Genomic DNA, 17397 nt, shown 5'->3' with positions numbered 1-17397 from the left:
GGAAAGTAAATTATCTTTAAAAAAATACTGGCTAGCACTAGCTTAGCCAATGTAAAAATTATATAAATACTTGCATTACATATGTGAACTCTAGGACAAACCTTTATCACTCGTGAAAACAATTACAACTTTTTTACTTATTCAAAAAATTCCTGTAAATATCACTTACAGTTTTATTGATCAATCCATTTATGTTGGTTAAATAGGCCCAAAATGCTAAACAGTGTAATTTTTTCAACCATGTAATCCACAATGACAAAACAAAAATTATAGTAGCCTAATTTGTCTAAAACAGTAACAGCATACAGAAACTAATCAAAGCATTCGGAGCTTTTTTTCATTTGTGAGATCTTAACCATTAGCCTATAAAATAAAGTTACACTACATTTGAAAATGTTTGTTTGTTGTTAAGAACAAAGCCACACAAAAGGTTATCTGTGCTGTGCCTACTGCAGGGGTCAAACCCCTAATTTCAGTTTTCAAAGAGCTACCAGGGTGCTATTCTTGAATAAGTCATATTCCTCAACTTTAAGCTATTTGATATTGATGTCTACAATTAAAGTAATCACTTATGGTAAAATATAAACATTTCCCAACACACAAATCCTGGATTGTAAATGTGAAACATAAAACAGGAAAATATTTCAATAACCTTTTTTCCTTTTCAAAAATAATTTGTTTATTCTCTTTTCAAAAACTGTTAGGAAATAAATTATATAACATTCCTCCGAAGTTACACATTTAACACATTCAAGCAATAGTAGTATCAATTAAGAAAAACGTGATGTAAAAGTTAAAACTTCCAAAACCATACGCAGTTTACAGATTGATTACAGCAATTTTGAACTTAAAGAGGCTTAAGCCAATGAAACAAAAATAAACTCAGAGTTGATTAATTACAATCTCAACTTATCAGGTGATACAGGCAGGCTTGTACTTTTTTTTTTCAAGCAAAGAATCAAGTAGAAAAAATAATAATAATAATAATCAACTTGCATACTGCATATTTTCCTCAAAATGTTTTAATTTTCATAATCACATAAATGTACCCTACTGTTTGCAACAGGACTGAGTAGAACTACTCTGATTGTCACTAGTTATGTAAGAATTCTAAAAACAACTGCTAATCTTAATTTACATAGTTCTTTTGGCTAAAATATGTGGATGATCATTGGTTGGTTTGGATTTCGTGCAAAGCTACTCAAGGACTATCTGCATTAGCCATTCCTATCTGTTATCTGCTGTGTCCACTGAGGGAAATCAAATCCCTGATTGTAGTGTTGCAAATCTGAAGACATACCGCTGTCCCACTGGGGTACAATTTTACAGTGATAGACTAGAGAGAAAGCAGCTAGTCAACACCAGCCACTGCCAACTCTTGGGCTACTCTTTTACCAATGAATAGTGGGATTGACCATCACATTATAATGCCCCATTTAAAAGGGCGAGCACGTTCAGTGTGAATGATGAAGTTCACAAAAAGTCAGTACATTTGTTCTTAAGAAAGATTAAAAGTCTACATTTATTTTTTACACCTGCTAATAGGCATGTTTCCAATTTACATTCAAAAGTAACCTTTAATTGTTGTAGTTAAAATTATTTGAGAGTTTACTTAGTTCTCTACATACCCAAGCTACAATTTTCCAAGTAGTTTTTATTGAAGGAAAACATGCACCTACAATATTTAGTAGCTTTTATCTATGTATTCCTCAACTAAACAGATCTTCACCCTTTTAATAGCAGTAATTCTTTATGCAACCAAAACAAGATAAAAATAATTTTATTAATATAAAAGGAATTTTGATCTATATGAAATTATCTATAAACAAACTGCTAGATATAATGGCCATTCTGTACTTGTATAGAATTATATGAACTGCAGAATATCCCCAAAACAGCACATTGCAAATCTCAAGTTAGACAAGGTAGAAAAACAGCCTACTATTGTACATTTAAACATGGTTTTGGAACTATGCTGAAGTACCAGATATTTTATAATTCACTCTTGATCAGTAAGTTTTATAAATAAAATCTGTAAAACTCTCAAGACCACATTACAAGTACACAGTAAAACAACAAACAACTGACAAACAAGAACAGATACTACATGGTATCCATGTACTACACAACATCGGTATCAATAACAAGCACTGAAGGACTTGCATCTATGATGAAGTTGGAAGTTCAATCAGTAACACAACAATTTTATACAATCTCTCCAATTTTGATAGATATCAACTGTCAATTGTATTGATTCTGATAGATTTTGAGATGAATAATCCTATGAAATTTCACCAATTCTGACAGATATGAAAACTGACAGTTCCATGGAAATATCACCAATCTTCACAACTATTAAGTAATCATAACAAATTACATTGTTATTTTTACATGAATAGTCTACCTAACTGTAACCCAAGAATATTTGCTAGTTTTAACATGACCTCCCCCTTGCTGATATATGACTTGGTCTATTAATTAGTAAAGGCACCAGTTGTGTATCGTACCAAAGTAAAAATGATTATTGACTGAAGATGACTCCAAACATTATTTCTAGTGAATGCATTAAAAGGAGAAAGGAAATGGTAAGTTAATTTTATTGCGTGTTCTTTCAGTTAATATTACCAATTTGAAAAATGGTACCTGCAGCATTCAAATCAAAATTTTATTAATGGCAGTAGAACCAAGTTAATAAGTTCCTAACCTAAAGACTTACAAATTTCCAAAATTACACACAAAAATGAGCATGTCTCTGAAGACTCATATTGTAACTTTACTGCAGTTTGATAAAAGTTTAGAAAAAATTACCTTCAGACTCCAGATGAACATAAAAGAACATTTTTATTTCAACCAACGTTTCACTTTTGTGGCTTCATCAGCGTTAATAATAAAAGCAAAATGTTGGTTGAAATAAAAATATATTCTTTTATATTTATCTAGAATGTAAAGGTAGTTTTTTTCTAAACTTTTATCAAAATGTGTAAATCTCTCCAGTATGCACTACAAACTTTGAAAGAACAAAAAATTTACTGCAGTTGTTTATACTTTGAAACTGTGAAATATAGAATGTGGCTTTTTTTTAATAGACTCGGGTGGAGTTCATTATAATATGAAACAAAACTAACAAAGACTTCAGAGTTTTAACAAAAGCTATATTTCATTAAACTCAATATTCCACAGAAATATTTTTTTATTAATAAATATAAATTCTATAAAATTGAGAGTAACTTTCTTATTTCAATAATGATAACTATGAGCAGGGGCTAAATATATTAAATCTCACATTTAGATAGAACTCTACCTGTTATCCTAACTTAAATTGTTTATTAACTGTATTTTAGGTTTCTAGATACAGCATGTAATACTTTTAGTTTTAGACACAATGAATGAATACCAGTATAAATCACATTCCTGAATGAACCAACAGAAGGGAATGGTTTGTATAATAGCATATTTGTACTTGAAGAAAGAAGTTATAGAACAATGTAATTGGTACTAGTTGTTCTATGGTATCTCCAATTTTTTTTCAGGGATACTTTTGTTACCCTATACAGAGATAAAATGTAAAATTTACCATCATGTTAAAATCATAAATAACAACGATCACACAAGTAATTCATTAAAACAGTTAATGCAATGTCCATATTCCTGCTGAATATTATAAAACGATACATAAAGACAATGTAATTAAACTTAGAACACAACAACCACCTGCCTCTTTATAAAAAAAAATTGCTACCCAAGAAACCAAATTCTGGCTTTATAACATACACTTAATAATTAATGCAAGTATTTGATTTTATCTTTACATCAATAAATTTTATGTGTGTGTGTGTGTGTGTGTGTTTATATATATATAGATATAGTTGTTTTTACCAATTGAGTTCTCCGGTACTTCATCGGTATACATGATTCTTCTCATAATCCAAGTTCTTCTTATGAAAAAATTGATTTAAATGATTAATATAAAGAAAATTGTATTAAAAAATAATGAGGCTTAATCCTTAACTTATTCACACTTTGAATTTCTGTTTGTAAAAAAAACAACAAAAACTGGAAAATATTAATATGTTCAGAACCTTGTTTTAAAAAAGAAGGAAATTAACGTCCTTATTAGGTGAAAAATAAGCTGAACACACAGGATGAGAGCCCAAAACTGAAGATGGTTCTTCAAAATATGAACACAGTGTTGGTCAGCCAGTCAGTTCGTAAAGGTTAATTGGTGATAGATGCTAGACAGCTGTATTTGAACTTGAATTACACGATGAGGACTGGCCTGGAAAGGAATTATCAGCATAAATCATCAAAGAATCAACCCACAAGACTTACTAATATGAAAACCAAAAGTCACAAAGCAGGATAAGCAAGTATATGCAAAACAACTAAAATATACAAGAAAATGAATTCAAGCTTTATGGGTTAAGTTTAGTTTAAAACTACCATTTGTGTATCTTAGTTAGGAGGAAAACTAAATCTGCAAGTTTTAGAGAATAAGCAATTATCCATGAAGGATTCAGACAACAAATGACTGGTTTATGTTTACAATGCAAATTAAAATTAACAGGACTCTCCTTACAGAATTTCAAGAAAGTTGCAAAAAACTTTAAGAATAATTTGTGCACATCTAAAAAGCTAAATATTCATACTAGTAATATCCTTACTTGATTACAGTATATATAAAACATTAAAAACTGACATAAGTTCTACACGTTCATAAATATTCTTTGAATTAGGCTTGAATATTCATAGAAAATAAAACAAACAAAAAAATTTTCATTTAATTAATTTATACTTGCTACACATCCGTAATAAGTTCACCATCTATCAATCTCTTCCTAAGTACTAAGTGCATGCTTGATTCCTCAAACAGTAATCAAATCTTTGTATTCAATCTCATCCTCCAGCAGCGAGAAAAGCATTTATATCTAGTCCTTTTCTTTAGTATTAAGTTGTGGACACAACTTTGTAACCTCTTCTTGCAGCAGTGACTATATTTACATCCAGTATTTTCCTCCATCAATGAAGAAGTTTTATTACTCAATGATTTTCTCTAGCAGAGAGCACCTACTTGTAACCAGATTTTTTCTCCAAAAGTAAACACATTTACAGCCTGTCCATTCTTAAAGAACTTATGTAATCTTTGTATGTAGATTCTCATTTCAATACTGATGGCATTTTATGTAGTCTTTTTTTGCCAAAAATATTCACATTTCTATATACTGTATCTTTCTTCAGCAGTGATTACATTTTTGTAGTTTCTTTCTCTATCAGAGAATTAAGTACAGTAAATATAGATTAACATAATTCTAATAAATAAGTCTAGAATAAATAGTTCAGGTTGAATTTAGCAAATGTTCAAAATCTATCTGTTTGCTGAAAACTGAGGTACCATAAACCACTTACTGCATGAAGATTTACCTCTGTGCTTTCTTTTAACCCGGTACTGTTCTGTAGGACCCCATATTCGTACAGTTCCATCATCAGAGGCACTGGCTAGCATACTTGGGTAGGCAGGGTTCCAGGAGACACAGTTAACAGTTCGAGTATGTCCTGTCAGTACAGCGATTGGCTTCTCTCTCTTGATGTGCCAGATGTAGACTTTGTTGTCTGAAAAATTACAAGACTTTTAATGGAAATTTTGTAGAATGTATCTTTTAAAGTATAAGCTACTTTTCTTTTAAGCATTTCTTGCTTCTTAAGTATCCTGAAGCAGATAAAACGCAAAGCAAAATTATACATATAAAAGCTTGTTACGATAAACTTCACAAGAGTGCTATTACAATAGTTTTAATGATAACAAATTTCGATATTAATATTTGGCATTGAAAAAAAAACAAGGATTTTTTTTCTTTCATCTAATAAAAACTGTTATTTATGAAGTAAAATAATGTGCTTTTTTAAGTCAATTTGAAAATTTTCTTTGTTTTTGCAAAATATATTACTGTGTACAATATCAATGAGCTCCCACTGGGTACTTAAACACATTTTTCTTAACTATTTATGCACCATACTATACTGCTCATGGGTCCATGACTTTGTTGGTTCGGGGTCTCTAATAATGAGTGACACAAAACAATTTACAAAAAAATCTGTTAATATTGCATTTAATCCAACTAACTATTGTTGGAGTTAACTATGTATGTTTTGTACAGAAAAGTGTTTTCACTTTTCGTTTTTGTCAGCTCTTTACATCTGTTAATACTGCACTTAATCCAACTAATTATTGTTGGAGTTACCTATGTATATTTTGTACAGAAAAGTGTTTTCACTTTTTGTTTTTGTCAGCTCTTTACATCTGTTAATACAATCTGTTAATATTGCATTCAATCTAACTAATTATTGTTGGAGTTACCTATGTATATTTTGTACAGAAAAGTGTTTCCACTTTTTGTTTTTGTCAGCTCTTTACATCAACTGTTATTACAAACAAAAACATAAAATTACTCAACATGATGCAAAATGCAGATCTTACCAGTATTGAAGTATATAAACAAAATAATGATTTAAAGCCTATTCTCACCCATAATATTTTTATAACTTCAAATGAGGGGAACCTTGGCTACTAACTAATTTCAAATTTCCAACATGGCTCTCTTAATTAATACATTTTGAGTTGAGCAAGAATTACTAGTTTATTTAATAAAGACCCACAATGCACAATCAAGAAATATTAGTAAGTAAAAAAAAATATTCATAAATGTTCTTATAAACCTATTCTATCACAAGAATATTTGATCTGGCAATAATAATTTTTAAACAGTATTCCCAATTCCTGTGATACAATGACCTACAAGTATACTTATGGATAATTTATAAACTACAGAAACAGCAAAACTCTAGGTACCCAGCAGGAAAAGATTTCACATTCTAATATAAACGTATGGGATCAACTCTCAAATACCTTAGCCCTTTTTGTGTAGAAGAACCTATCGTAAATTCCTGATGTTTGTTCTGTAGTCGCTTACCTTCACTTCCACTAGCCACAAAAACTTGATTAGTTCCTCCAAAGCAAGAGTGGATTAAATAGTAGCCTTGAGTAATTCCTTGAAACTTTCTAATTAGGACTTTATCTTCTAGGTCCCAGAGGTGGACACCCTAGGGCAACAAATATAAGAACAGAACTGAATTAAACAGGCTTAGTCTTACTTATTTATTTCTTAAAACTTTTTAATTACAAGCTTTTCTTTAAGTTCCCCCAATATGACAACTTTTATTAAAATAAATGTACCTCAAATGTACACAAAATTACAACATACAGTTTTATAATTCAACACTTCTATAATTAGACAACAGTAAGTTAATAGCAGAGAGAATACCCCATGTTTGGCAATCCCAAACCTACATCTTTCCTAGAAAGAAAAAACATTTTAAATATGAAACTTCAAATACATTTTACTTAATTTTAAAAACCTTAAACATAAACACTGAACAATCTTAAATCTCTTATGTTTCAAGTAAACTAACATTGAAAATAGCAGCAAAAAAAAATAATTAAATACCTCAATGTACTATATCAAAATTTCACAATTTAAACGTTCAAGTTTCAACAGTAAAACAATATTGTTATTAGAGTATAATCCATTCTCTCATTGCTGTATCATGACAAGTAATACATTATACACACAGTTAAACTGTACTTATTCATCAATCAGAAAATAAAACCTATGAATGTATAATTCATTTAATGTATTCTTTATCTATCAGTGATTCTGATTGGGATGGTATAACTATCTCAAGAATATGAAAACAAATATTTTAAAGACTTACCTGACAGTGAAAAGTAATTTAAAATATCATAAATGCTTATCATAACTTAAACTTCAATCTCTTTGATTAACCTCTAGTTTTGTTATCTTCTTCTAATCTAAAAAATAATTTTATGTTGATTTTATGTCAAGATTTACAAAAGATTACCACCTGAGTAGCTATATTCAGCAAGGCTAGTCTTCCTGTATCGTCACATGTGAAAGACATTATTTCATGGTCCTCTTGAATTCTACATAAAACCAAAGAATATGTTAAATTCTTGGTATTGTAATCTTATAAAATAGACCATTGAGTATATTATCATTCTTACTTTTTTGCTAAACAAAGGGTAACTGAGTATAATCATATTCTTATTTACTACGCTGTGTACAATCTCATCATTACTTTAATACTTACTAAACAAAGGGTAACTGAGTATAATCATATTCTTATTTACTACGCCGTGTACAATCTCATCATTACTTTAATACTTACTAAACAAAGGGTAACTGAGTATAATCATATTCTTATTTACTACGCCGTGTTAACTCAGTACAATCTCATCATTACTTTAATACTTACTAAACAAAGTTAACTGAGAAAATTTTTGTCTTTATCTAAATTAGTTTGAAATCATTCTTACTTTCTAAACAAAATTAACTGAATACACTCATACATATTTACTAAACAAAGTTAAAGTTAAACCTCATCTTTAACTACTGAGAAAGCCACTAGAGGACATTCTGAGCTTTTGATTGGTTATTGACACGTCATAAAGTAGGTGTATGTGAGCAAGTGTTTTCCAAAAAAAGAAAGAAATGGGAGGGGCCACTGTGCTTGAGTCAGTAAATGTAGCAATATCTCATCAAATAGAACAGATAGAAGGTTTTTATTTTATATTCTAGCTTATCAATATTGGCAATTTGAGTTCCTAATTCATAAGAAACTATAGACTTTGTATTTGAACATCACAAACATTGAATTTACACCAATGCTGCATTTAACATACCATGTGACCCACAAAAATCAATATTTAGGTATGTTTTTTAATATTTACTTTTAAATTAACTAATGCATAATACTAAAACTTTAATTATAATCTACTATATGATACCAAACTTATTGACATAAATTCATAAAATAATAGTTGAATAAAATTTTAAATTTGAGTCAACAAATGCGATGACATAGTCTTTGACCCGTGTTGATAGGGTTAGAGTAAAACCTCATCTTTAACTTTATCTACCAAACAAAGTTAGAACAACCCCATTTTTACCTAATACACAATTAAATTAATACAGTCCCACCCAATGTTCCCTGTAAGCTGAATGGCTGAACAATAACTAATCAAATGTGCACACTTTATTATTTCAGGCCCACACATCCTCAATAATGGTAAGGACTCTCAACACATTGAAGGCTTTAATGACCCTGGCAGTTGATAGGCCTAAAGCCTAAATAACCAACTGGTGGCATTGCAAGGTGGCCTAATGATTTAATAGAGTTGATGGTCTAAAAATATCCCCCCCCCCAAAAAAAAAATCTGCACATTGCCTTGTTACTGGTACACACAAAAACATTTATTCACACAAAAATTTAACAAATTTGAGGTAACATTGGTCTCATCTTTACTTATTAAACAAAGTAAAATTACTACAATCTCATCTTTGCTTGATAAACATTTAAATTATGACAACCTCATCATACCTAATTAACAAAGTTACATTAGTACAATCCAATCTTTACCTACTAAACAAATTTAAATTACTACAATCTCACCATTACCTAACTAACAAAGTTATAATCATACAATCCCTTTTTTACTTATTAAAGAAACTTAAATTACCACAATCCTATCTTTACCTACTAGACAAAGTTTAGAGCACTGGTTTTAAAATAATAATGAGTGAAAAATCTCAGACTCAAGATTAAGTGATTGAGACATTATATTTCGTTAAAACATGTTGTGCAACAGACTCAGTAACATTACTCCTCTTAATCTTAAGAGTATGATTCTAAAATAAATTGAGAACAGACTGAAAAAAGAGAGACAAACAAAACAAAAACTCGTAATAATAAAAATTCTTTAAATGAATGTGCTTTAAAAGATATTACACAATGGAGAAAAAATTAGCCTTGAAGAGAGTAGCATTAATGCATTACAACGTAACTAATTAGACCTACATATTAAAATCTGTGAGTTCTTCAAAGTTGTAGCCCCTAATTCTATAATGTGTGTCTGCAGCTAGAACTGTCTTTCCATCATTACGGCACCATAAGCATTGGACTCTGACACCTTCCCAAGAGTCCAAAACAGTTCCATCTAAGTCCTGACAAAAATATGTATGTTATTTCGATTATACAGACTAAAAATGACGTATATATCAATAAAATAAAAGCTATGATCTTATAATACTAAAAAAATTGGACTGAAAGAGCAAACATTATCACTGCACAGACAGCTACACATCTACTATGATAGAACCACTAGATTTAATGAAATATCTAACTATCATTCACATTTAAAGGAATAACTTGAACAACTGTGATAGAAAAGATCATGTTTCATATGATCTAAAATTATCAAGATTTGTAAGTTTTATTTCCAAGTAAATCGTGTGTATTAACTAACATTTGAATAAAACATACACATATTAACATAAAAATTTTAAAACCTAAACCTATACAAAAACTACAATGATTTAGCAAAGTATGATAAGAAGACAAAAACCATAAGATTGGAGTGAGTGTTATTCGTTCACGATCAGTCAGCATTGTTTTTAATTGCCCTACTACTCAGAAACTGATATTTTCAACATTTTTTTCACTAAAACTAACAATAACAACAAAAAAAACACCTTACACATTGAAAAAACTGGCCCCTTGATCCACCAGTAACAAATTTTTTGCCATCCTTATGCCAAGCACATGACGTGAGAGAGTCCTCTGGAGAATTGTTCATCTTGACTCGCAAGTTGCCAGTCTGAAATAACAATCAAGTCAAAATAATAAAACTTCACTACCTTGTACAAATTAAATATATCTTAAAAGTGAACTAGCACTTAAGAGTTTAGTAAGTTTAACATATATATATACATACATATAAAGCGGAAGTTATACAGAATGGTCCAGAACTATTGTGATAAAAAAAATTCATTAAACACAATACCTTATAACACTAAAGAAAATAAATTCATTAGATACAATACTTTATAGCACTAAAAAAACAAATACGTCAAACACAATACTTTATAACACTAAAAAACAAATTTATTAAACACAATACTTTATAACACTAAAAAACAAATTCATTAAACACAATACTTTATGGCATGAAAAAACAATTTAAAAAAATTTGTCACTGTGAATAAACACTATCTGAAAGACAATAATTGCCACTAAATATTACTTGAAAGATAACACTAGACATTGAATAAAAACTACAAGAAAGACAATACTAGGCACTGAATATCTATTTCCTAAAAAAAATCTAGACACTGTGAATAAATACTGAATAAAAACAATACTATACATTGTGAATAAATAATGCAACACTTTACAACATTACAGTGTAAATGTGGTATTCTTTCAGAATAGTTTTGATAAAACTGTAGAAGTGTTTATATAAAGCTAGAACTCTCCAAATTTTTACATATTACATGGCTATAATAAAGTTTAACAAATTTAATTTAGTGTAGAAATACAGCAAAAAAAAAGGACTTTAAAGATCCACACACCTCAACATTCCACACCCACAAGTCTGAGCAATCATCTCGACCACAAGCTACTAGATAGTTGTCATCAGGACTCCAGGAAAGGTAGGAGAGCCCATAAGAGTGCCCTTCCAAGGTTTTTCTATGTCTCAGTTCCAAAGTAACCTGAAGTCAACATCATACATTTTCAGTGTATATTCTTTTTCCAGTTTATATTTTTATCAAATTTGCCAAACATATATGAGTATTATTATATCTTTATCTTCCTCAATCTGTATGAAATAAAAACTAATTTTTTGATAAAAATTTCACAATAGTACGAAGTATTTCAACCACTTGAGAAACTCGTTAATTTGTACCTTAGTATAACATTTTCTATAAGTATACAACCATTTGGGAATGTACCATTTAATTCTAAAAAATAATCAAATAAATAAAGGGTGTACCAAAATTATTTTTCCTAAAATAAAACACCAAAAAGAGTAGCTATAAAAACAAAAGCTACAAAACTTTGTATAGTTGTAACTAATATATCAAGTTTTCCATCACCATGATAAAACGTCGGTTGTATCACCAGTAACAATAAAAGATCCACCCAAGAAAACGAAAATTGTTTGGCTCTTTAAGCCTATCCCAAGTCTGAAATAGAATGCTGCATGTTCTGTCACTACAACCTTTCCTGTACTTGCAACAGTGGAGATGTGGAAGTAATAGTGTGTGTGAGAGTTAACTTGACATCAGCAGCTACATCTATGTGAAGTTTCAGCACTTTTTATGTTCCCTCTTTTTGTTTTATGGAAGTTTATTTTTGGATAGTTTTGGTACACCGAGTATATTATACTCTAAAATCATAAATATCTGCTTGCATTTCTAAAAACCCAATTTTATTTTAACTTTGAATACGTTAAATATATAAACATAAACGAAACCACAATAATCAGCAATGACACACAGACACTTTAGCTTATGATTGGCAATGTTTTATATAAGTAGTCTTTACTTATCCAGCTATTTACTAAAAATATATAGTCATAGTGATAGATATAAGAGAAATCTTAGTTCTCTCACAGGATCAATATCCCATATGATAACAGTACTATCTTTGGAGCCTGTAGCTAGTTTCTGGCCATTGTTGGAAAACCTACAGAACCAGACTTCATCACAATGATCATTGAGAATTTGGACTGTGTCACACGGAAACTGCTCTCTGAAAACACAAGGTGATAAGTTATGTAAATAAATTAATTATGAAGAATATAATTCATAATCACAAAAAAATATTTATTATAAACACTAACTTATACAGATCTATAAAATAAATCTTCAATTTTCTTCATAAATCATCAAACACTAGGGGCATATCCAGAGATGGGGCTTGGATCCCAAAATTCTGAAATATCCATTTTTTCCAATTTCCAAACTTTCACAGGTAGAAAAACTATATATCATCTAAAACATAGGATTATACTTGTTTGTGCAATCTTTTCTTAAATCTATGTTTTTCTATGCCACAATTGATTAATGTTGACTTTTAATATTACAAGTGTTCGAGCAATAGAGTACATTTTCAGCTTACTTAGTGCAAACGTGGTCAGTGAGCAGTGATTCATTTTCCAAGCTGTCATTTGCTCTTGTGTTGTGATAGAGACAGTGATCTCTTTGCAGCTCAAGAGCCTGGGAGAGTAGTGTTTGCAATCTCCTTGGAGGTAGCATCACAGATGGTGGAAGAAAAGCTATCCAAAAAAAATATTTCACATATTTCTCATACAACTTCCATTTCTTTTAATTAAGAAAACCAAACATTTTTTTAAAACCAAGAACCTATTTAATCATATCTTTGATTGTATTCTCCATTAATTTGAGGATTAAAAGTTGACATACACTTGACTTAGAATACAGTTCACTTCACCAGATAGAAATGAGCCAAGTTGTCTTGTTAATCTGAAAAAATAATTTTAATTATATAAGTTAGTACATAATTGACACTTGAAACCATTGGTACCTGATGAAACTCCATAATTACAGAATTGAGGAAAAACAAGACAACTGTACGGTTCACAAATACGTCGTTTACTCATGACCACGGTTTTGCTAGTAAAGGCATTACCATCATGTGTGTGTAGGTATTATAAACACATACAGTACTATAATATCAAAAATGGCAGTGTTTTTAATCCTAGAACAAGGTAAAGTACAAATTACTCCAAAAAAATAATAAAAAAGTAAAATGAAACATACACACTAATAAACATTAAACAAGCATCACTGTGACATTGGAAAATTCCAGAAGTGCAATAGGAAAAACCAAGTGGAAGAAAAAATGTAAGTTTTGTTATATATTCAAATATTCTAAATTTAATAAGAGATGTACAAACAAATACATAACGGTATGAAAATCCACTGCACTTATGAAAATAAGTTAATAAAAAAAAAAACAGAAAAACTTAAAGTGACAGTGTATCAAATTATTAACTTTATGTATACTTATTGAACATAAAGATGTCAATTCAATTTTTAGCTCTCCAAAATTAAGTTTTAATTGTTACATTATCTCCTATCTTATTATATTAATATTTATCAACTGTTTGAGCTTACTGAGTATATAACAAAACTTACTTTGTAATTTTTCCATAAGTTTCTGTCTGGAGAGAGCTCCTTTCCCATCCCACTGGGCCATGCCCCGTAACTCTTCACCTGTACTGCACATCATGTAACTGAATAAAAACAAAAGGCTCCAAAGGTGAGAAATCCATGCATCAGCTCAATAACACAATTGTATGTAATTAAATAAGCACTGATGATTAACTGACTTCAACAAATATATCTAAAATATTAGAACTTTTCCTACGTTATCATGGGAACCTTTAGAAAACAAAAGAAATCTCACATTTCCTCTCTAAGAATTTAACTCACCTGCTGAGCTCATGAACTCGAGTAGTGTTGTGCTTTAGAGGAGTGAGTTCACCTCGTAAACACTGTAGTGCTTCTAGCACATGACCGTTTTCAAGATGCTCTAAATACTTTTGTTCAAGAAGAAGAAATTTCATCTCCTGAAGTGAAAAAAAAAAAAGTGACATGAATCTTCTGAATCAAAATCAAAACAGAAATTGATATATAACTGTCTATCATATTACAAGAATTTTATTTTTTTTAAATTAAATTTTTAGATAATAATGAGGTTAATTAAAACAATAACACCATAATATGTTTGTATCTGAAAAGGTAGGTGTATTATGTACTTTAAATTTCCTGAGTTAAAAGACACATAGTTGACACCACATAAACTAAAAAACAAGAAAACTTGAGCTTTGATAAAGTAATAAGTCACTGATTCCCCCAAAGATGTAATCGCCACATTTACAATAATACAAAGGGCATTCAACGAATAAAGTTAGGTACATGTTACTGTTCTTGAAGCCTACTTTAATTTCTTTCACATAAGTAGACATGTAATATATACAAAACAGGGAAATTGAAATTTGGTGATTTTTATGCTTGAGTAAATGCAAAATTAATAAAAGTATTTTCTAAACTCATTGTACCAAATAGCTATAACCATTAATAAATTTTTAATCTTTAAAATAACACACACATTCCAAGTTGGCCAACACATTATAAATAATACACACATGCATATACATACACACACACACATTAATGAAAAAGAAAAATTTTAATTTTCTTATACATATTCATCTTGATGTGAAACCAGCTAGAATATATATATTTAGTAACTTATAAAATGACGCTATTTAAAAAATAAAACTCACCACAAGAGCTTGAGGTACTTCTAGCAGAGACTTTAATTCATTGAGATCTAATTCAGCCTAAAATAAAATGATTTAATTTTAAAAGAAATGAAAGTAAGTTATACAACACAAAGTTTAATAAGTTATACATGAAAGTAAGCTCAATAAAAACAATTTTAGTTTGTATGTGTAAGTATGTATATTTAAAACTGTTAGATATACAAGACTGTTCAGTTTAAGAGTTATTATTTAGTTTATATAGTAATTTAATATTAAAAGAATATTTGTTTTCATAACAAGAGTGTTAAAATTAATTATTTTAAAAGCTATAGTTATGACAAGTTTCATTAAGTAACTCTGTATGAGTCATACATTGTGTATGCAGTTTAATTGTTGTACTAAACTTTTGCAATATTGTTGATGTCATCTTACTCGAAGCTTCTAAGTCTTTCTCGTTATGTTTAATATTGTTGTTACTAGAAGGCTGGATATTTCTGTCATGTTTTATAAATACGTGCAGATACAGAGTGCAAGTTAGTGAAAGGAAGGAAGGTAAAGTAAGTTAGTGAGAGTAAAAGTGAAAAAAAGTGAAGACAGACCGCGTGATTGTCAGTTTAGCTGTAACAAGTGATTTCTAAAGTGAAAGTTTCACAGTTTGTATTGTAACAACAGAGATAAAGAAGAAGAATTTGTCTTGTCAATTGGATTCTAAAGTAACTGAACCAGCCTGTATGGACTTTTGACAAAAAAGTGAATTAGTTAAAGCACTAGAGTCAACTGTGACTAGCTTGTTTTGAACATATATATTATTTTAAAATATGTGGAGTGTATGCTGTTCATTTATTGTTGAAATTTATTGCCAACAAGTCACAGACACCTACTGTAAAGAATCTGGCCCTACACAAAAACCTGACAAAAACAATATTATTAAATTTTTATTACATAATGATAAACAGTGTAAGTTATACAAATAAAAGTGTATAAGAGAAACATTTGAAATAATATTATGTTTTTTAACTACTTAATTAATAAAAAGTGTATGCAAAACTTAACAGAACACTACCCAGTGTACTAAGTTATGTGTAAAAGACCTAGTGGTTTGGATAACCAGGTGAGAATTACTACAGTCACTGAAATGCAAGATCATTTCTTTACAATAGCTTGCATAACTGATAATGTTCAGAAATCTGAAAGCAGACAAATATTGTTGTATTGCTAATTCTGGAGCCTATACATCATAGATTATGTATATATGAAGTATCAGATATTTTTCATAATTCTCAATGCAGGTACCAGTCAACAGATACCTTAGTACCTGCACTAACCTTGCTTAAATAACAGCTTTACAGTTTACAATCCAAGAACTTGGATCACATAATTTTTTATACTCAAGCATGTGTACTTAATGGCATTTAGAAAATCATGACCACCAGGTATAATACTTGAAATGTTTTTAAAAGATACATGTAACTGGTGGTTACGATCAAACTGTACATTAGAAATGTGTAAATGTGAATAATCAACATCTAACAAACATTTCTATAGTTGCAATAATACTAGCCTTTTTTAAAAGATTTTCTAATCAAAACCCCAGTTTTACGTAACATACACATCCTCTTAAGCAGAGGTGAAATTCTCAAAAAAAAAATAGAGGTACTCAGCTGGGTAAAGTGGACCTGTTTTTGAAAAAAAATAATTATGTGTAAACATAAATAATGACAAAGCAGCTCAAATAAGTCCTGGTACTAGTACAACTTTAAAAAATAAATTCCAGTACTCAGTACTAGTGAGTACTGACAGAATTTCCCCCCTGCTCTTAGGTTTATACAACTCATTCATCACATGGCAAGCAAGTTATTAAAGTTGAGTGCTGAGTGAAATCTGTGTGCAAAAAACATTAACTATTTAACATAAAAAACAGAAAATGGGATTCGAAAATATCTATAAATAGAGAACTTGATAGGTACATTTACATACTTGTTCTTTCTAACTCAAAACCTTTTAATTTTACAATTGTCACTTTTACAATTTTACAGTTTTCATAACAGTACTGATTCACTTAGCATAAACATAAGCTCAAGAAAGTTACAAAGGTATGTTAATAAGAATATATATATATATATATATATATATATACTATACTACTACTACTTTATTTTACTTTAATTAATAGAAGAAAGAAACAAAAT

General features: G+C 29.6%; 1 protein-coding gene across 2 annotated transcripts in view; it reads right to left on the bottom strand.

The window, feature by feature from the left end:
• Window positions 1-1237: 1237 nt before the first annotated feature.
• Window positions 1238-17397, bottom strand: part of LOC106461205 (WD repeat-containing protein 26-like) — a 26880-nt gene continuing 10720 nt past the window's right edge. Inside the window, exons 3-14 of one of the 2 annotated variants that reach the window (XM_013921001.2) lie at window positions 15230-15286; window positions 14373-14509; window positions 14076-14173; window positions 13036-13192; window positions 12528-12666; window positions 11484-11624; window positions 10610-10729; window positions 9931-10076; window positions 7918-7996; window positions 6966-7095; window positions 5404-5607; window positions 1238-4276 (exon numbers count right to left, since the gene is read on the bottom strand). In XM_013921001.2, the coding sequence (XP_013776455.1) occupies window positions 4233-4276; window positions 5404-5607; window positions 6966-7095; window positions 7918-7996; window positions 9931-10076; window positions 10610-10729; window positions 11484-11624; window positions 12528-12666; window positions 13036-13192; window positions 14076-14173; window positions 14373-14509; window positions 15230-15286 (1452 nt within the window). In that variant the 3' untranslated portion in view covers window positions 1238-4232. The remainder of the gene's footprint in view (window positions 4277-5403; window positions 5608-6965; window positions 7096-7917; window positions 7997-9930; window positions 10077-10609; window positions 10730-11483; window positions 11625-12527; window positions 12667-13035; window positions 13193-14075; window positions 14174-14372; window positions 14510-15229; window positions 15287-17397) is intronic. The other variant, XM_022388065.1, reaches the window with a different exon arrangement.

Source organism: Limulus polyphemus, unplaced genomic scaffold (genome assembly GCF_000517525.1).
Source record: "Limulus polyphemus unplaced genomic scaffold, Limulus_polyphemus-2.1.2 Scaffold913, whole genome shotgun sequence".
NCBI classification, from domain to species: Eukaryota; Metazoa; Arthropoda; class Merostomata; order Xiphosura; family Limulidae; genus Limulus; species Limulus polyphemus.
The sequence above is the reverse complement of the archived record's forward strand: the minus strand, read 5'-3'. Positions and strand labels throughout refer to the sequence as shown.